This window comes from Nelumbo nucifera, chromosome 1, assembly GCF_055504915.1.
Source record: "Nelumbo nucifera cultivar China Antique chromosome 1, China Antique-T2T, whole genome shotgun sequence".
Taxonomy (NCBI): domain Eukaryota; kingdom Viridiplantae; phylum Streptophyta; class Magnoliopsida; order Proteales; family Nelumbonaceae; genus Nelumbo; species Nelumbo nucifera.
The window spans coordinates 72,521,605-72,543,331 of record NC_142649.1 but is presented as its reverse complement, the minus strand read 5'-3'; the positions used below and the strand labels follow the sequence as shown (position 1 = coordinate 72,543,331).

The following is a 21,727-nucleotide window of genomic DNA, read 5'->3' as shown; positions in this document are numbered from 1 at the left end:
CACAGGAAGGTGTACAAATACATAACAGGGGTCAGACCCCTGAGAATTACACAGGAGGAGTTTTGTCACAATACAGGGACTCCAAAGTGGCACCTAATTTTGCTAATCCATCTTTAATGGCATTTAACTTCCTTGGAAATCAGGTACAAAGAAGCATTCATAGGAGCCAATAGATGTCTTGCCTCTGTTAAGAAGTGGCTAAGTCTCTACGGTCCAACTTCCTGTTGCCCTAACCATTTTATAGTGTTTGCTGAGTCACCTTTGATGGAGAAGTTCTGAATACCCAGTTTGCTGACTAGTAGAATCCTTGTAAGAGCTGCTAACACTTTTGCCTTTGTAGAGTCAGCTATTCCAATTGGTCCGCTGTATGCCCAATAGATGAGCCCATTTTCATCTCTTAGGGTTCCCCTTATGCCGACAACTCCAGGGTTACGCAAGGCACTTCCATCAAAGCTTAGAGTCCAAGTTCCTTCCCTTCTTATTGAGGGGACTCTGGGGGTGTGTGGAGTAGAGGGGGAGGAGTGCAAAAAGTACTAAACATTCCTGTTGAGGTCATTAACATTGAATCCTGTGAACTCTTCTGAGCTGGAAGCCCATAGATTGCAATGATAAGCAATGTGATTGAGCAGCTCACCCTTAGATTTTGCCTTATTTTCAAATAGTCGATTGTTCCTTTCCTCCCAGATTCCCCAGAGCACAGCGTGAAGCACTATCAGCCAGTAAGCCTTACCTCTCTTGCTCAGACCTCTTCCATGCCACTGAGAAATCAAGTCCTGAAGGTGATTAGGAGCCACCCAACTATACCCAACTAGCTGTAGGAAGTAGTTACAGATGTTGCTGGTTACCTGGCAGTGTATGAAGAGGTGGTCAACTCTCTCCTTCACGGAGACAGAGGATACAATCATGAGGGGAGATATAAAGTCTTCCAAGGTTCTTCTTCTGAAGTAATTCACAAGTGTTAACTCGATTCAGATAAGCCTCCCAAACAAAGAAACTCAATCTTGAGGGGACAAACTTGCACTAGATCTTCTTGAAAGGGAAGCCACAGTCTCGATTTCCTGCAACCAGAGCTTTGAAGAAAGTCTTGGACGAGAACTCACCTCTTGGGTGGGGTTTCCAAACTCGGGAGTCTTGGGAGTTTGGCGAAATGTAAACTTCTTTGAGAGAGAGGAGGAGGTCAGCTAACTCACTTATCTTCAGTTCCCTTAAGGGTCTTTTGAGGCTCAAGTTTATGTTGCTTTCATTGGGAGAATTGGGGAGGCACTGAGAGATGGTTGCATCTTTGTTTAGGGTAAGGTTGTAAATCCTAGGATAGGAATCTGCCAATGTGGAATCACTCCACCACAGATCAGTCCAAAACTTTATTCTATTTCCATTACCCACCCTAAATCTTATGAAAGAAAGGAAGAGGTTGTGAATGGAAGTGATACCTTTCCAAGGATTTGAGGAAGCTAGTTGGTTTGAGCGGAGATTGCAGTCCCAACCGTTTGCATTTAATCCATACTTGCTGGTGATGTTAATTGCCCAAAGGGAGTTCGATTCAATGGGGAATCTCCACAGCCATTTTTCGAGGAGGGCATTATTCTTCTCTTTTAGGTGTTCGATTCCCAACCCTCCAGCCTCTTTTAGCTTGCAAACCTGACTCCAATTTACTAGATACCTTTTTCTATCACCTCCACCTTCCCATATGAAATCTCTTTGAAGTTTCTCAATCTGTGATCTGATTTTGGTAGGGATCTGAAACATTGAAAGGAAGAAGACGGGCATGTTTGCAAGAGAAGCCTTTATGAGGGTGAGTCTGCCCCCTTTTGAGAGATAGCAGCGTTTCCAAGTAGCTAATTTCTTTTCACATTTTCCACCACTGGCTCCTAGAAACTTGGACTTTTGTGGATTCCCACCAAGGGGCAATCTCTAATAAGATAGGGGGAAATTTTCCACCCGGCAATTCAGAGTTTCCTTGAAACTTTCTAGGAGGGAATCTTTAATTTGGTTTATAGTTGCTAGGCTACTCTTTGAGTAATTAACCTCAACCTAGAGACTTATTCGAAGCATTCAAACACACATTTCATACTTGTGATATTCTCCAAATTTGCTTCCAAGAATAGGATGACATCATCTGCAAATAAGAGATGGGAGATATTCATGGCACCTCTTCCTACCTCAAACCCCTTGATTAAGTTAAGGCTTTTGGCTTTCTCCATGAGCTAACTAAAGACATCCATTACCAAAGTGAAGAGGAACGGGGATAAAGGACAGCCCTGTCGGAGACCCCTACTTGTTTTAAAGTAATCTTTGGGCTCTCCATTGATCATGATTGAGAACCAGGTTGAACTTATATAGCCTTTCATCCACTGCAGCCACTTTGTTTCAAAACCCCTCAATTTCAGAACTTGGAGAAGGCAGTCCCAATCTACTTTGTCGTAAGCTTTTTCAGATCTAGTTTCACAAGCAGGCCCGTCCTTCCACTCTTCCTTCTATCTTTGACAACTTTGTTTGCAATTAGGATGCTGTCTACAATTTGTCTTCCTTTCACGAATGCAAACTGATTTGGAGAGACCAGCTCTTTTAGGATTTCTCTGTCTTTTTGCTAAAACTTTTGCTAGGATTTTGTACACGCTCCCTACTAGACTTATTGGTCAGAAGTCTTTCACTTCCAAGACACCATTTTTCTTTGGAATGAGGCAAATAAATGTGGAGTTATTTCCTTTGTTTACAACCGCTGTGGAGTGGAAATCCTTAAAGACCTCCAAAAGATCCACTCTTAGAACTTCCCAACATATTTGAAAAAAGAAGATTGGGAAGCCATCGGGCCCAGGGGCTCTATCTCCATCCATCTCAAATAATGCTTCTCTTATTTCTTGCTCCTCAAATTCCCTTTCGAGCCATATTCTCTTATCTTCTGCTAGAGTCGGCCCTTCCCAACTTCTTAAATTTAACTTCCTACCAGTTTCCTTGGAGTAAAGATTTTTGAAGTGGTTAAGAAACACTTCTGTGATTTCTTCAGCATCTTCCACTTCCCTCTGGTCCACTATAATTTTTGAGATGAGGTTCTTTCAACGCCTACCCAATGCCTCCAAAAGATTTCTTCTTTTCTGATTACCTTTTCCCAAGAATTCCTTAAATCATCTCTCCTCCTTCTTCCTTCTTCGTCCAGAACTCCTGATTACTCCCTGTTATCAAGATCTTCCAACTCCAAGAGGATGGCACTTTTTTCCTCTGCAAACGATTTAAATTCTTCTCTCCCCCAGGCTTTCAGTTTTCTTTTAATGAATTTTAGCTTTTGCAACAATCTTTGTCCAGCCCAGTCTTCAACTCTACATTCCTCCCACCAAGAAGCTACATTTTTGTGAAAATCTTTATGTAGAGCCCACATTTTCTCCAGTCTAAAAGGGGGTTTACCTTTCAGGACCATATCTATTCTCAGGACTAAAGGCCAGTGGTCTGAAGTGCAGCGAGGTCTGATTTCTTGGAGAAGATTTGGGAACTTTTCTATCCAATCTGAAGTTACTAGAAACTTATCTAGTCTGCAGCTTGTTGGGTTCTCTTGAAGATTTGACCAAGTGAACTGGTCATTATGGAGGGGGAGGTCGCAAAGGTTATGTCTTGAGATAAATCTGGACAAGTCCCTCATGCTTCTAGTTGCTTTTCTTCTGTTGGAGTTTTCTTGAGAGAACCTTGTGACATTAAAGTCACCTCCTAAGACCCAAGGGGTTTCATCAAATTCATGTAGAGCATCCAACTATTCCCAGATTCTTTGCCTATTTGTGGGAGCGTTTGTTCCATATACTCCAGTCATAATCCAGCTAAAACCATCATTCTTATTGGTAAAGAGTACAGAGATTGAGAACTCTCCTTTATCAATTTCAATGCCCGAAACCTCCTCTTCATTCCAAGCTAGGATAATTCCCCCTGAGGTGCCTAAAGCGGGAAGAACAACCCATTTCTTTCCATGAATTCCCCAAATTGCTCTCAGAAGCTTCCTGTCCACTTCTTTTTTTGTTTCTTGGAGAATGACTATATCTGGGTTTTCTCTTCTCAATGAGTCTTTTACCAAACTTCTTTTTATTTGTTCTCCCAACCCTCTAACATTCCAACTTAACAATTTCATTAAGCTCCGATCAGTGATTTTCCCTTGTTCGCCCTAGGCCCTGTTGTCTTTTGATATGTCAATCCCCATTGAAGTCTCTTTAGCTCCCTTTTAGAGTTCTGCTTGTTGCTCTTCACAAACTCAACCTTCTGAATTCCATTTTCCCCCTTTTTCGGAGCCTAGATGTGTAAAGTTCCCTTTTCTTCAGTTAACCCCAATTTTCTAGTTGTCTCAGTAACATCTTTTTCCAGATTAACATTCCTTCTGTGTGACTGTGTTTATCCGAACTGTCTTGCCCGTTGACCATCTTTTCTTGGTAGAATGGGTTAATGCTCGGTTGGGAGTGCTTTCCGTTCAAACCTAGAAAACAGTGAGGGGAATTAAGGTGAGATCCGAGATAGAAGACGAAGCAGAAAAGATTACAGGCAAAGAAGAGGAAGGGGAATTAAGGTATGATGTTTGCAATGGTAACTCAGTCCTATTTTGGGAGGATACTTGGGTTGGAGAGGCTCCATTGAAGGACCTTTTCCCTTCTTTGTTCTCTGTTTCAAGGTATAAATTATAAAAAGTATTTTGTGTCAAAGTTTTTTTCCATTATGAATAATCCATTAACGCCAAATTGGGACTTTGGGTTTCGTAGAGGTAGAGGTTTAAGGGAAAAGGAAATTGTGTCTCTCACATATCTGCTAAGCCTACTTTATACAGTATGTTTAACCCTTCTGAACCTGATAATCGGATTTGGACACCTCAGCAGAACGGATCCTTCTCATGCGCTTCTTTCTTTAAATCCATAACTCAGTCTACCCCCAACCAGCCTTTCCCTTTTAAGGAAATTTGGTGCAGGCCTGTCCCCCCTAAGGTTGTCTTTTTGCTGGGAAGTGTATTATGGGAAAATAAACACCTTCGACATTCCACAAAAGAGAGGACCTTTTCTCTGTCTCTCACCTTCTTGGTGTATTCTTTGCAGGTCACATGGTGAGGATTGTAACCATATACTAATATCTTGTTCATTTACTACAGAGTTATGGGAGTGGCTCTTCTCATTGTTTGGGTGCAGGTTGGTTAGGCCAGCAGATGCAAGTTTGATTTTTGATTCTGCTTTCTTCCCTTGGCATTACAGAAGAGGAAGAATTATGTGGAGGTGTGCAAGAGCAATGCTGATCTGGTCCGTGTGGGAAGAAAGGAATACCAGAATTTTCCAAGAGAAGGAGAGAAGCCCAGAAGAGATGAAGGACTGCATTCTAAGTAGGGTGATCTTGTGGCTAAAATCACTAGACCTATTCCATCAATTCTCATTTAATGATATTTGGAGGAATTGGTTAGCAGTGGCTAATTGTTCATCCATAAAGACCAAAGTGAGTATGGCTTGGGAACCCCCTCCTAAAAGATTATTGAAGCTGAATTTCGACGGAAGTAGTCTTGGTAATCCAGGTCTGTCAGGGGTGGGAGGGGTACTGAGGAATGAGAGTGGGAATGTGGTTCTTATTTTCTTAGGACCCATAGGAGTTGGAAACTCTACTAGGGCGGAACTTTCTGCTGCTATCCAGGGAGTACAGTTAGCAGTGCAGATAGGTGTGGAACAGTTGATAATAGAAGGGGACTCCAAGGTGGTAGTGGGCTGGCTACAAAATCTGGACTCTATAGCGTGGTGTTTTAAGAATGAAATTAAAAAATTCAACTGCCTAACAAGAAGCTTGACAGTGAGAATACAATGGGTGGGGAGATCAGCAAAGTTTATGGCTGATGGTCTTGCAAAGCAAGGGTAAATAGGGAAAGTTTGTATTGGTTTCAATTGTAGACTGAATCTGTTTTCTATCTTTTGTCTTTCTTCCTACTGTTAGGAGAGGACGCAGCTCGTGCCTCTCCACGGGAAGCTTGTAACTGCATTAGTTTTTATTAATGAAATTTATCCTTCTTATTTATCAAAAAAAAAAAAGAAGAGGAAGGAGAAGAAACTCTGGAAAAGGTAAGTTTTTGATACACTTGAAACACCTGATATGCATACTCGTGTGTGTCAATACTTTGAAACTTGCTAACCTGCTCAAACCAATCAAATGGCTCCAATAAGCAGATAGATGTATATTCAATAATTCTATTTTTGTGTTTTTTTAAGGTAAAAATTAAAGAATTATACCTCTTAATGGCTTTCTGAGCAATAAAGGAAGTGCATCCCAAAGCCGTACTTCTTACAACAACCAAGTGTTTCTCCTTCTCATCCTTTTTCTTCCTCTTCTTTTCCTGTGATTGATGCTGCAAGTTTTAACAAATTCCTAATTTCCAGTTCTTATTGATTACCAAAAAGAATGCCCAGTTCTTATCTCTAAACATCAGAGATATGGTACTGTAGGCTATACTGCAGTACTTAGCTACTATGATATTTAATTTAGATAGTGTCAGCATCTAACTGCTGCTGAACTGCTGAACTAGGAACAACTAGCCTTAGCAGTTTTGCTTAGTCCAGTTTTCAAAACAAGGGTATTTGGTTTTTGAGGTCTCTGCATGAATGGATCTGTCTATTGCCAATTCTTTTTTGATTTTAGTAACTCAATTTTTCAAGGGAAAAAGAGTGCTGAAGAAGCACGTCACCATGTTGTAACAAGGCAAAGGATTAAGAAGCATGTCACCATGCTGAAAAAGAGGCTTCTCTTTTTTTGATAGTTAAAATTTCAATTTTTCATTAAATCAGAATAGTTGAGAGCCTTGCCCACACTTCTGAGATGTTTCTAAGGGGCCATTTGATAATGGCTGAACTGAATAACTTACTGCTTTGTCTTATGGTGAATAAACACTAAGTAGGTTGTCTTCTCCTTATGGACTAAATCGAATGTTGGGTTGGTTACTATACCACTGAATATTTTATTCTATAACTATTTTATCCACTAGATGGCAAAGCAGTAAGTCATACAGTTCAGCCACTTCAGCCTTTATCAAATGCTCCCTAAATACTCAAAAACCAATATGATCTTATCTATTCAGTAATCTCCAAGCATCTTGGCATTTCTTGGTTAAGCTGTAAAGAATCTTCCTATTGAAGTCTCCACTAAAGCCTTTGATAGGGTCCAATAATGATGTTACATTTCATTTATAGGTTGGTTGTTTTGTTTCTAACATCTTTGGCCTTGAATGGCCTCTTTTTAATTATTCACCTCTCCAATAAGGTGGAATTGGAGATAACTATTTATAATTGCTGATAATATCTGCATGCAATTGTTATGTTTGAATCAATAAGCAGTTTTCCATGTTTTACATGTCAGAGATAAGAGAAAGTTTGCATGCAATTCACATGGGAGGTGGTTGAATGATGACTAACAACTTTATTGGCAGTTAAACAGAAAAGATTTATTAATTGTAAGGTTCCAATTTCAGGTGTGACATTGTTATTTAATGAGCCACCAGATGCACGCAAGCCAGATATAAGATGGAGACTGTATGTTTTCAAGGCTGGTGAAGTGCTCAATGGTAACACTCTTAAAGTGCTTTTCCTTCAGTGTTCATTATTTTCTGTCTCTTTCTACTTAGTAGTATTCTTTTCACTTCCCAACTTCATTTGCCATGCCTTGTCTTCTTACTTCTCTTATCTTTGTAAGTAGTAGAACTTTTCTTGATGATGAATAATAAATGTGGCTTAATTGATAAAAACATGGGATATCCTATTTAAGTATCCCTCTCTGATGCAAACACACAAACCGAGAATATATGGAAAAATAAATCAATTCTCTTGATTCTTTATTCAGTGGCAATTGACTTTGGGTGATCAATAATTTGGTTAATTTGATTTTTTTAAGTGTTTTTTTAGTTTGTTGGTATTGTAGCGATTGGGCTATCCATTTTAGAGGGTTATAATTGTCTAAAGCGTCATTTTTACAGAGTTTTTGGATTTTTCAAAGTTGAAGGTGCAATCATGTTGGTTTTCTTTCAGCCTATTTTTTAAGAGGTCAAAAACTTAACTGTTTTTCTTGATTTTGGTATCTTTCAAAAGGTTTCTGAGTTACCTATTACCTATCCAACAAGACCAAGATGTTGTGAATCTATTCATCAAAAAAAAGATGTTGTGAAATGGGAAAGTAATGACAATTTTAATGGTAGGTTGTTGGTGGGTTACAGGATTGGATTTTGAGTTTCTATTTATGTTTCTTTTATTTGAAATAAGAAAGTAGTTTGCCACTCCCTCTTGCTACAATATGTAAATGCATGTTTTACTTGGGTTCAAAGATCAGCTTACCATGTAGCTGATTTGGCCAAGCAAGGGGTAGCAAGGGTTTAACAGAGCAGAACTATTCTTTGTATTTATGTAAGCAAAGATTCAAGGTGATTGGGTAGTTCGGCTAACCCAAACCTCATTGATGTAACCATAACTGAACATATTTTCTTATTTTCCATAAATCAATAAAGATCTGCAGTTACCAATTGGAAAGAAAAAAGAATTTGAATGGAGTTATTTTCTCTTTTCCTTTCCCCCTCCTTTTATATTAGTTCTGACTTCCTTCTATACAAAGGTGTTTTCTCTTATTTTTTTTATAGGTTGAATATGGCTGTTTTTTTCCCATCCCTTTTTGAAATCTTGTTCAGTTCTCATGTTGTTTTTAGATTTGCAAATTTCACTGTTACTTAATTTGATGCCGTCTCTAAGGTTCTTACTGCAATGCCTTGTTTACTGGATTTCTTAGCTGATGTACTATTGCGAATCTTAGTATTGCATTCTTGTCACATAAAGTTAAAAGTCATTAATTTAATTTTGGTGTCTATTCTTGTAGTTCATTAATACTATAGTTATAACTTGAATTTCATTACTTATTAGCTTCCTATTAAATTTATTAATGTTTCTAAGGATAATATGTGATGAACAGAGCCCCTTTATATTCATCGCCAAAGCTGTTACCTTTTTGGTAGAGAAAGAAGGGTGGCAGACATCCCTACAGATCACCCCTCCTGTAGCAAACAACATGCTGTCATTCAATACCGGTAGATTTATATTTTGGCAATTTTATTTTGTGATAGGTGTTTTAAGACAAATTTTAATCATTTGTTTCCTATTTGTTAGGCAAGTAGAAAAAGAGCAACCTGATGGCACATTGTCAAAGCAAGTAAGGTAGGGGCAAGTTAGTTTATACTTTATAGTTCATTGGTGCCACAGTTTATAAATTTACCTAATATGTAATAAAAAGTATTATCAACATTCTTCATTGATTATATTTCTCAATACTTACTGGCTATTTCTATTCTGTATGCACTTTACTAGGCCTTACTTGATGGACCTTGGAAGCACAAATGGAACTTTCATTAATGTAAGCTGTTTATAGCTATGTCCCTTTCCCATTCATTAATAAAATTTAATATATAAATATATGTATGTATATATGGTACATATATGCTATTTTTCTCTTATGCTTGCTTTTACTTGGTGCAGGATAATCGCATTGAATCTCAGCGTTATTATGAACTTTTTGAAAAAGATACCATCAAGTTTGGTAATAGTAGGTAGGCAATCAATTATATTGATGTATGTTGATATCCAGGTTATATAACTATCAATCACAGTTTTTGTTCTGTTTATGAATCCTATTATCAACAGAAATGCATCAGTGGGTACCATTTGGTTCTTATTAAACTATTAAAATTTATTACTTGCTTTTCTTTTACAGAGGCATATTTTTTTTGATCAATAACAGATTCATTATATTCGTTGAAACATCATACTAATTACAGCACGGAAGACAAACACTCTTATCTTCTGAATACAACCTAAACCCTCCAAAGAGGGAAAAGGAAAAAAGAAACAGTTAAGTTACAATTTAGCCCAAAACATTGCTTCCCTTTCTATCCCTTGTTTATCTAACCCATCAGCTAAAGAATTAGCTGATCTCTTAACCCAACCCATCCTGATTTCCATCCCCCGCACCAACCAGCTGAATTTCCTCTTCTCATTTCTGTAGTTCCATAAGCCGCAGTTGTCTTTGTTCAGCCACCCCATCACCACCTCCGAGTCCCCTTCAATTAAGAGTCTTCTAACATTCATCTCCTTGGCTTTCTGAACTTCTTCCATAACTGCCAAGATCTCAGCTCTAAGGGAATCCCCCACACCAATTGGGCCTGAGAACAGGGCAGAGATGATCCCGTTCTCATCCTTAAAAACACCTCCAATCCCTGATTGTTCAGGATTCCCCCTACAGCTCCCATCAAAATTTAATTTTAAGAAGCCAGCAGGTGGGGGAGTCCAAGACACCCTTATTATTGGTTTAGTCTGTGTGCAATTTGCAATCTCACCCCACTTTCTCAACGTGTCTTCCACTGTTTAGTCTGTAAATAGCTATAGTGATTTCAGCCACTGTACAACCCTTATATGGATCACGACCATCAATTCTTCATCCCCTCTCTCCTTTTCTGAGAAGATCCTAGAATTTCTTTCTTCCCATAATGACCAGCATACTGCAACCCTCAACCCTCTTCACATAGTCCTTCCCCTTTTCATGTGCCACCTAAAAAAAAAGGGGAAAAAAGGTTCTGCAAGTCATTAAGGGTTCCACCTGCACCCAAAGAGAGAAAAAGCCCACTCGCAAATTGATTTCGCAAATTGGCAAGACACCAATGAGGTGACAAGCAAGTATTGGGTTTCTTCTTTTGGAGCAAATCCCCAATGTTGAATCTTTCCAAATAGACTTCCCAACAAAAACCACCAACCCTAGGAGGAATTGGTCTGCACCAAACCTCATTAACTGGGAAAGGGGAGGTTGCAGGACTAGCGGACTGGCAATGGACTTTGAAGAAGGAAGCATAGGAAAAAGAGCCCGTGGGGGTAGGACTCCAAATTCTAGAGTCCACCTTAGAAGGGTCTAAGAACACATTATCAAGAAGTTCAAGGAGGCTCAAAATACTATCAAGGTTTGAATCCCTCACAACCCTCCTCAGACCCAGGTTCCACCCAAACCCCGAACTGGAAGAGGAATGGGTGATGAAAGAAGAAATTGGCTCATGTTTAAAATAAGAAAGAGCATACAAAGAAGGAAACTGGTCCTTAAGAGGAGCATCCCCTGCCCAAATTTGTTCCCAAAATTTTATGGAATTACCTGAATTCAAATCCTGACAAGAGGGGAGAAAACTGGAAGCAGATCATGAATGGCTTTCCAAGGTAAAGTGCTTGTAGTCCTTGCTCTGATTTCAGCATCCCATCCATTTTGTTCTAACCCATGTATGCTTGCCACTATTCTAGCCCATAGCTTCTCCTGCTCCAAAGGAAACCTCCACAACCACTTCCCCAAAAGGGCCGAATTCCTTTTCCCAATGTTCCTAAGCCCCAAACCACCAAAATTTTTACTCCTAGTCACCACCTTCCAGCTAACTCTGTGGTCCCTCTTCTCCTCTCCCGGCTCCCAAAGGAAATCTCTCATCAACCTCTCCAGCCTACTACAAACCTTCCCTGGAATCTTAAACACTGAAAGTAAGTAAATGGGTATGTTTGCTAACGTGGCCTTGATCAGTGTAATCCTACCACCCAGAGAGAGGTAATTCTTTTTCCAAGAGAAGTATTTTTTCAAATCTTTCCACCACCGGATTCCAAAAGCTCTCTTAGGATTATCACCTAGGGGCAACCCTAGATAATTCAAAGGCCACCCTGAGACTTCACACCCAAGTACTTCTACACTCTCCCTAATCTCTCTCTCCTCCAGATTCACACCCACTACATAGCTCTTCCCAAAGTTCACCTTCAAATTTGACATTTGCTCAAATAGATGGATCACTAGTTTCAAATTCTTGATGAAGCTCATGTTACCTCTTTCACAAAATAGGATCGTATCATTAGCAAACTGTAAGTGAGTGAGTGGTATGTTCTCCCTTCCAACCCTCCAGCCTCTAATGAGATCCCTAGAGTCTGCTCTGTGGATCAATTTCCCCAGAACATCAACAACCAGTTAGGACAAAAAAGGAGATAAGGGGTCTCCCTGTCTTGTACCCCTAGTGGCTGGGAAGAAATCTACCATTGCCCCATTCACTAGCACTGAATAATGACAATTCCAAACACAACCCATGATCCATTTGCACCATCTAGCCTTGAACCCCATTTTGGACATAACTTTCCTTAAGAATTCCCAATCCACCATGTCATAAGTCTTCTCTATATCCAGCTTACAAACCACTCCCTTCTTTTTATCCTTCTTAAAACTCTCCACACTCTCATTAGCAAAGAGGATTTGAACTGTAATCTGTCTTCCACTTACAAAGGCACTTTGATTGTGTTCAATTATGTCTGGCAATATACCAGACTGATTGGTCTGAAGTCCCTTGGATTCGAAGCTTCTTTCTTTTTGGGAATCAAAGCTATAAAAGTGGTTTTCACCCTTGGATAAACAATTCCTCTCCTATGAAATTCCTCAAAAACCATTAGAAGGTCCTCTTTCAAAATATCCCAACAATCCTGATAAAAAGTCATTGTGAACCCATCCTGCTCTGGAGCTTTTGTTCTGTCCATAGAAAACACAACCTCCTTAATCTCTTCCAAGTCAAAGTTCCTTTCCAAACTCCTATTATTCCCCCCCCCCCTATATCTGGCCACTCCAAACCTTCTAACCACACCCTTCTATTTACAGGCCTTATTAGAATGGATTTAAAGTGTTTTACACATGCCACATTTATCTCCTCTTGTTGAGTTAACTCGGTTCCATCCACAACCAATTTGGAGATGAAATTTCTCCTTTTTCTTCCATCTACCAAAGAATGAAAGTACCTGGTATTCCTGTCTCCCTCTTGCAATCATTTACATCTAGATTTTTTCCTCCAACTTATTTCCTCCTTATGTAGGTAGTTTTTTAACTGTCTTCTCAAGCCCTTTCTTAGTTCATTGTCTTCCTTTCCAAATTCTCCCCTTTCTTCTTTAGAGTCAAGGCTTTCAAGTTGGTCCATCAAATCTCTCTTTCTTTCTTCTAACCTCCCAAACTCCAGGATATTCCACTCTTTGATCTTTATTTTCAAAAATTGTAGTTTCTTATGAAATCTCATCCCCACCCATTCCACCAATGGGCTACACTCATTCTACCACTCCCTTACTCTATTGGTAAACCCAGGATGGAGTAACCACATATTTTCGAATCTAAACGAGGCAGGTCCTCCACTCCTTCTCTCTTCCTTGCATAACACTATGGGCCAATGATTCGATGTCACCCTAGGTAGAGTTCTAGATGTCGAAGTTCCTCCAGTGTTCTTCCCATTCCACAGAAAACAGGAACCTATCCAACTTAGAGCATATGGGACTAGCTTGAAGATTTGACCAAGTAAATGTCTTCTAGGCCAACGGTATCTCCTTAAGCTCAAAGGCATCCGCAAACCTGTTAAACTTCCTCATGCTTGTTGTCACCCTCTGATTGGTCTTATTAGTTTGCTTTGGGTATCTAATCACATTGAAGTCTCCACCCACAACCAAGGCCCCTCCCACAGTCCTCTTACATTAACTAATTCCTTTCTCTCTTTGTAGTCATTTGGTCCATAGACATTTGTAAGCATCCACACATATCCATGTTCCTTCTGTTTGAACTTCATGGAAATTGTGTATCTTCCAATCAGTTCCTCCAAGCTTTCAACCACTTCCCTCTTCCACATTGTCACTATCCCCCCTGAAGCACCCCAAGAGGGAGCAACCACCCAACTAATCCCCCTGGCTTTCCATACACTCCTTGCCCACCTGTTATTAAACTCCATTCTCTTAGACTCATGCAATAGAACAACGTCTGGGTTGGACCTCTTTATTACCTCTTTTATTGTTGCTCTTTACCTTGCACTTCCTATCCCCCTCATATTCCAACTTAGTATCTTCATTCTCACTTTTTTCTTACTTCCATTCTACCCTTGACCACTACTTTCCCCCTTTCCTTCTCTCTCCTTTTGCCCCGAACTTCTTGTCACCTTCCACATCTCTTTTCAATCTCTCAACTTCACTCAAATTTCTCTTCTTTGTTCTAACATCTTTCTTCCTCTTCTGTAGACCATCTTTCAGCACATTCAAGTCTTCTAATCTGCATCCCAACTTCCCCACAAAATCCGCTATCAAATCTTCTTGCTTAGATTCCCCCCACTACCCTTCCTACACACTCCTCTTCAACCCTATCCTCCTCTCCTTCCCTGCTCTCCTTAGGTCCCTCCCCTCTTCTCTCCTCTCCATCCTTCCTCCTTATGATAATACCCCCCACCTCCTTTGTGCACTCCATATTATCTTTTCCACCCCAGCCCTCATTTCCTTCCCTCCCCTCCCCTGAGCCCTCCCCTCTTCTCTCCTCTCCACCCTCTCTCCAATTTATATGCCCTTCCACTTCATTAAATATTCTTTCAATAATCTCCCATACTTTCTCATTTCTATACCTTTCTTCCCGCACCTCTCCACTAACTTCCAATCCCCTTCCCAGAGCCTTAGAGGTCTCACCACCTTGACTGACTGCACATACATGGGTTGCAAGACATGGATCGGGAACAGAATCTGGAACAAAGGACACAAAAGACTCGTTAGTAGCATAAACTAAATTCACTCGATTACCTACTTTTGTTGCTTGCCCAATCTGGAGTCTTAAGAATGGGTTATTCCATTCACTGTCTTCAGCTTCACCTATTTTATGGAATCCCGAGCTTCTTTCTTCCTCTAACTGACCTTCCTGGTCCGCCTAATTCATGCCTCCCTTTCTTCTCTAAGTCCCTCTAAAACAGCCTTGCAATGTTCCACTCTTCCATGTCACCTGCACCGTAGCCGCCTTCATCGTTCACGTTGCCAATACTGGTACCATCATCTGTACTGTCTTCTGAATCTTCTTCATCTACACTACACAGTACCCATCCTTCATCCGCCTCCTCTTCGGTTCTCTCCCTTGCGTACCTTGGGTTTGACTTCTTTGAGAAGTGTCGCCCTGGGCTCAGCTCCTCATTGTTACGATGCGGTGGAGGTTCCCTTGTTTGGTCGCTTGCCGCTGGTGCAAGCCTTTCTCAGCGCCCCTCGCTATTTGGGACAATGATAGACCCAAATTTCTGTCTACCACCCGTCCAAAACTCCTTCGCTTATCCCGACCCACATGACCCTTTATGTTGTCACGTGGGTCACTTGTTTGTCCTTCAGCCCGCCCGGTCCTCCTATCAACTAGACCTGCTCGGACCGAACCAAACTGCACCCTGGGCCACTCCACTTCTTTGCCACGTCAGCGAAAGATAAGGAGCCCGCCTTAGCTTTAATCCTTTCAAAAACATTTGAATTATTTCCTTTAATTAGATGACTTGTCGTTTGGGTTACCCCAGCCACCCCATTAAACCTTTTCCTTAAATTCCACCTGCACCCCTTTTTGACCGCCCATTCTCTTCCCTCCACGTGTCCACCACCCTTCCAGCTCATCGTCTTCAACCTTGGGCCCTCTTCCCCACCACGCCTGTTCCACTTCTGTAGCTACCCACACCTTATACCAGACTTCATCCGAGTATATCTCGAAGCACCTAGGCATATCTTCGTGCTTAATCCCAGCCACCTTTACCTCGACGGCGACCAAACTGCGTTTATCAGCTTCCACCAAGACTCCTCCTAAACTCTGTACTATATGTTCAAGAACAGAGTTGCGCCAAAGGTGGAAGGGGAGACCTACAAACTTCAGCCGAACACAACCATCTTGTACTGCAACTTCGTTACAGATGGGACTCCAATTCTGGACCTGTATCAGACCTCCGTCCACCTCTACAGCTTTGAAACTTAGTTCCTGCTCGCCAACATCCAGAACGTCTTTCGAGTCTGTAAATGGAACCAACAATGCTTCGTTTCCAATTCCAATCTCTCCGGCTACTGCGTTCAGCACTTTCTTCCAGTCTGACACTTCTTTGTCAGCCACCAGAATCATTCTTTTCTTCCAAACATTCGTCCTTGCTCCCACCAGAATTCTTCGATGCACAGAAGAACAAGCCACCACCACACCAGCGGTCGAGGTATTTTGAGATTCTGCACTCCCGGTAGTTCCACTCGAAACTGACTCCTGATCTTTCCGACCCTGGTCTTTGGAGTTTTGACCAGTAACCTCCACTCCTTCTATCTTCTTTTTTTCCGATGCTACAAGGACTGCAACACCTTCACAAAAATCCTCCACCCTTTCTGCATTCTTCCTTCCGGCACACAGAGCAATTGCTTCCCAGCTCTTTCAAAGAACTCCTCCACCATGATGAACCACCCCTTCCAATTTCTTTTCAGTTCAATTACATATTTCTTGCCTGGAACTGACATTGAGTTCTTCCAGCCATTCACCTTGCCGGAGTTGATAGCCCCGTCTATAAAGCCTTTCATCCATACCGTGACCTCCTTTGGTACCAGTATTGTCGCCCTGCTGTTCTCTCTAATCTTCAGTGCTTCCTTACCTTTGATCCGTTCCTCTTCAAACTTGAAGGTCTTAGCTTCGATCACCACCTCAGTCCTCCATTTTCCTACGGTTCTGAATCCCCTCTCCCCCTCCATCTTCCTCTGGTTAGGATTTTGAATTTTACAGAGGCATATTGTTCCTTAAATTGACCATGCTATCTTTGATAGTTATGATAAGAAAAACTCATACTATACGTCTTCTCAAAAAAATGGTGTAGAAGAGCTGGTGTTTTAGCTTGCAATTTGACAACAGTGGAAGGTGCCAACTAGCTTACTGGTACTGGTAATGTCTGAAAGAACTTCATCCGGCCATTCATCAAAAAAAAAAAAAAAGAACTTCATCTGGCTCATAATAACTTTACCTAGTCCAACCTACTGGCCAACCCAATTTTCTCTAAACTGGATAGATTTTTATTCATGGTTGATTGGGAGGAGCATTGGAGAGGTCTAATTTCTAGAGCCTTGCCAAGAGTAACTTGAGATCATTGACCAATATCCATTTCTGAGGAAAATTTGGAGGCTAGAGGTCCAGCTCCATTCAGATTTGAGAATATGTGCTTACACACTGATGGTTTCAGGGAGAGAGTTAAAGTATGGTGGGAGGAGAGCAATCCAAGGGTACATTGGGAAGGTATGAGGTTTCAATGGAAGCTAAAAGAGCTTAAAGGCAAAATTAAGGAGTGAAATTTGCAACAGTTGGCAGGATTGAGGAGCAAAAACAAACATTGACTTCCAAAATGAAGTGTTAGATGGAAAGAAAGTGGCTGGTTTGCTAGAGGAAAGTGACAGAAATGGAAGATGTAGGTTGAGGAAGGAATTGGAGGAGTTATTATTGAAAGAGGAAATCGGTTGGAGACAAAAGTCAAGGAGCAAGTGGATTAAGGAGGGTGATAGGAACACTAAATTTTTTTATGCGCTGGCAAACGGGAGGAGAAATTTGAGATTGTTAGGAAGCCTCTGAGTGTTAGCTAATAAAATGTGATTGCTTAAGCTTTTGTGGAACATTTTAGATCAATTTTTAGGAAGCCTTTGAGTGATAGAATTTGGATTGATGGATTGGAATGGCCCAAGCTTCCAGATGATGAGAGGAATCTCAAAGATGGTTGGAAAGACGTTTTGATAGTGAAGAAATAATGAATGCAATTTTCTCTATGGAGTAAAGCACCTGGTCCTAAAGGGTCCACCATGGCTTTTTACCATTGTTGGGAGATGTTTTCTTGGAAAGCAACAAAGGCAGCAATTTGTTGGGTAACATGGGAAGAGAGGAACAACAGATTTTTCTTGGAAAAAAGTAGAACAATAGAGGAAGTGATTGATGGTATCAAGGTGAAAGTAGCCCATTCGGTAAAACCCTTGGATTTTTAAGTCTTCTCAGTCACAGACATTCTAAGAACATGGTCCAAAGTAGTACAATCTTCGAGAGTAAGAGAAAAAGTAAGGCTGGAGTGGAAACCACCAGAAGGCAATAAAGTAAAGCTGAATTTCGATGGGTGCTCCTTTGGAAATCCAGGCATCTCAGGGATAGGAGTAGTATTAAGAAACTCTGAAAGGAGGATATTGGGTATGTTTTCAAGACCGATTGGCAACGGAAACTCGTTGAAGGCTGAACTATTGGCATTACTACAAGGGTTAAAGCTAGCCAAACAACTAGGATTCAGTCATGTTGAAGTGGAAGGGGACTCAAAAGTAGTAATTTCATGGGAAGCAAATAGCAGCCATACCCCATGGACGTTTAAACATGTGATTAGGGAAGTGGAGATGATTGCAAAGGAGGTTGAGGCTGAATTTAAATGGGTCCGAAGAAGTGCAAATGGTCTAGCTGATGGATTAACAAAACAGGGGGCATTGAGACAACAATTATTTTGGATTGCACTGTAATGAGGGATAGAATATAGTGATTAAAGGGGATCAACAGTCCCATCACCAGGTTGTATAAACTGCTTACAATCTGAATTTTACTAAAATACATATTTACTGATAAAAAAAAAGATTGTTGGGAGATATTAAAAAATGATATTCTGAAAGTTATTGAGGAATTTTTTTAATAGTTTGATTAATATGGGGCTAAACTCAAACTTTATTGCTTTGGTACTGAAGAAAAAAGCGGAGGCATTGCATCCTAAGGATTGTAGATCAATTAGCTTGGTACATAGCCTCTACAAGATCATTGATAAGGTGCTATATCGATGGATTAGAACTGTTCTCCCCTCGATTATCTCACAAAATTAGGGGGCTTTTGTCAAGGAGAAGCAAATAATTGATCAAATTCTAATTGCTAATGAAAGTGTGGGGGATTTGAAGGGAAATGGTAAGGAAGGGTGTATGATTTAGTGGATTGGGTTTTTTTTGAAGGATGTTATGGTGAACTTGGTTTTGGTGACAGATGGTGTAGATGGACTTTGGGTTGTGTTGAGACCTATAATTATTCAATACTGATTAATGGGACAATTGTAGATCATCTTCCATCCCTTAGGGGAATTAGGCAAGGGGACCCACTCTCCCCTTGTCACACCAATTGCTGATGTGTTTGGAAGACTTATAGAAAGGGCAGATTCAAGAAATTTAATAAAGGAATGGAGAGTGGGAAGAGAATAGGTTTCATTACTCACATATAGTTTGCCGATGATACTATTTTATTTTGTGAAAAAGGTGAAATTAGCTGGGTGAGGAACTTAAGATTAGTAGTGCAAACATTTCAAAGAATGTCCAACTTGAAGATTAACTTGGAGGAGAGGAGTTGCTTGGTGGGAGTGAATATGGAGGAAAGGGTCAGAAAGTGCAGAAATTTTGGGGATGTATTGTCTCCTAGTGGCCTATGATTTATTTGGGTTTACCTTTAGGGTATAATTCAAAAAGATTAAAAGAAGTAGGTTTTGGATCCCGTGGTAGAACAGATTACTAAGAGGTTGGCTTTGTGGAAGAGCAATTATTTATCCCTTAGAGGAAGAATCATGTTAATCAAATCTACTTTGGCCAACTTATTGGTTTACTGCTTCTTAGTGTTTAGAATTCTGAGCAGGGTAAGTAGAATTATAAAGAAGTTGATGAGGGATTTTTTGTGGGAACTAGGGGAGGAAAAGACGGGTCAGAAAGTAAACTGGGAGTTGGTTTGCAGAAGGAATATGTTGGATTAGGGCTAGGGAACATACAAAAAAGGAACATGGCACTTTTAGGGAAATGGTTGTGGAGATTGCCAATGGAGAGAAACAAGTTGTGGGAAAGGGTAATAATTAGCATTTATGGTCTTGCGGCAAATGGTTAGAATTCTGGAATTTTAACTAGGGCTATTTGCCTTGGAAGTCCATCTAAGATATTCTACCCCTTTTTACTGCACATTAGGTATAGCTTGGGAGGTGGAAACCATGTTAAATTTTGGGAGCATGTTTGGGTGGGCAGTGAAGCAGTAAGAACACAATTCCCTTCTCTTCATTACTATTTCCAACCGTAGGAAGGAACCTATTTCTTGCTTTCTGGCCTTGCCTAATCCAAATGGTGAGTGCAATTGGGATTTGGGTTTCAGAACAGGGCTACATGATTATGAAATGAACACTGCCATTAACCTCCTACGGAACTTGGAAGTTGGAAGGGGTGTATTTGGAAGGTGGTAAGAAGGATAAGAGAATCTAGACCTCATCACCCTTAGATACCTTCTCTTGTGGTTCCTTTTTTTTGAGCCCTTATTTAACCAAGTGAAAGCCAAGGCCTTCCTTCCAATCCAAGGAGATTTGGTGTAAACCTATTTCTCTTAGGGTGGGTGGTTTGTGTTGGGAAATGTATTTGGAAAGAATTAATACTTGTGAGCTACTGCAAGGAAATAAACCTAGTTGGTGCCTTTCCCCTCATTGGTGTTCCCTTTGCACAGTTAATGGTGAGAATTGCTATCACTTATTAATTTCTTGCCCTTTTTCTTCTTCAGTTTGGGAATGGTTCTTTTCTTTGTTTGGGTGCAGGTGGAACCCTCCCCTAATGTACAAAGCCTATTCGCTTCTAATTTCCTAAGTTGGTCAAAGAAGGGGGGGGGGGGGAGAATACTTTGGAGATGCACAAGGGTAGCAGGGTGTTGGGCAATCTGGGAGGAGAGGAATCAAAGACTCTTCCATGAAAAAACAAGAAATATAGAAGTTTGCATTGAAGCTATCACCATCAAGGTAGTCCATTGGGTTAAGTCATTGGATGCTTTTAGCATAGTTTTCAAGGTGCCAAGGCGAGGCTGGGCGTTAGGGAGGGTGCCTTGTCGCCTAGGTGATGGATTTTTTTATATAGAAAACATAGATCCTAGGGTAGTTCCCTAGGTACCATAGCTATATTTCCTTAATAAGTATTCATAATTTTCATAAGAAAAGTATTGAGTTCACGTTAAAGTATAGAAAATCAACATATTCATGAGAAGAAAAAAAAGAAGGAAAGAAAATTCAAAAAATATAGGGGCTGAACCCTTATTTTTGTTATAGGAAAAGAAGAAAAGAAAAAGTAGTAGAATATTTTAGACAAAATTTTACAAAATGAATATTTTAGTTTAATAGTGCCTATTTTATAATTATAATGTCAAAAAATAAAGAATAAAAAAGTATTTTCCAATACATAGTACAAAACTGCTTGGCGATTAGGCGGGGCGAGCCTCAAAGGGCGCCTAGGCGTTGCCTTGACAACTATGGCTTTTAGAGATGTTCCTGGCATTGGGGTGATGAGAAATTGTAGGGAGGTGGTTGATTCCGCTCCAATTAAGGAGGTATGTAGGCATTTGTGGTCCCCACCCTCTAGTGGTTTCATTAAACTTAAATTTGATGGTAGTAGTGAAGACAAGGCATTGGAGGAGTTTTTAGGAATGAAGAAGGAAATATCATTGCACTCTTCATAGTTCCAATTGGTGAAGGGGATTCTTTAAGAACTGAAATTATGGCTGTTATGTAGAGGTCAATTGGACTGGATTTGGTGCAACCCGATCCAGTCCAATGTGAGTCCACTTACAAATGGACTGGACCCAATCCAGTCCAAATCCAACACAAACCAAATCTAATCCAATCCATTGAAATGTAAATGGACTGGATTGGATCCAATCCAAACTGAATGAAATATAAAAAATTATATAAAAAACACAACATATAAAAAATTACAAAAATATACCCTTTTGGCATTGAAAAAGCATTTTTATAAAAGTACTTTTACAAAAGCACTGTTATGAAAGTGCTTTTATAAAGGTATTTAAAAGTACTTCTATAGAAGTGCTTTTAGAAAAGTGCTTTCATAAAAGTGCTTTCACAAAAGTACTTTTATAAAAGTAC

General features: G+C 40.3%; 1 protein-coding gene across 4 annotated transcripts in view; it reads left to right on the top strand.

The window, feature by feature from the left end:
- LOC104604858 (FHA domain-containing protein DDL-like) overlaps positions 1 to 21,727 on the top strand; it is a 40,498-nt gene that overhangs the window by 10,587 nt on the left and 8,184 nt on the right. For 3 of the 4 annotated variants that reach the window (XM_010269419.3, XM_088903525.1, XM_088903529.1), the window contains 5 exons: positions 7,454 to 7,546; positions 8,935 to 9,049; positions 9,129 to 9,176; positions 9,327 to 9,372; positions 9,495 to 9,565. In XM_010269419.3, coding sequence (XP_010267721.1) covers positions 7,454 to 7,546; positions 8,935 to 9,049; positions 9,129 to 9,176; positions 9,327 to 9,372; positions 9,495 to 9,565 — 373 coding nt within the window. The remainder of the gene's footprint in view (positions 1 to 7,453; positions 7,547 to 8,934; positions 9,050 to 9,128; positions 9,177 to 9,326; positions 9,373 to 9,494; positions 9,566 to 21,727) is intronic. The other variant, XM_010269420.3, reaches the window with a different exon arrangement.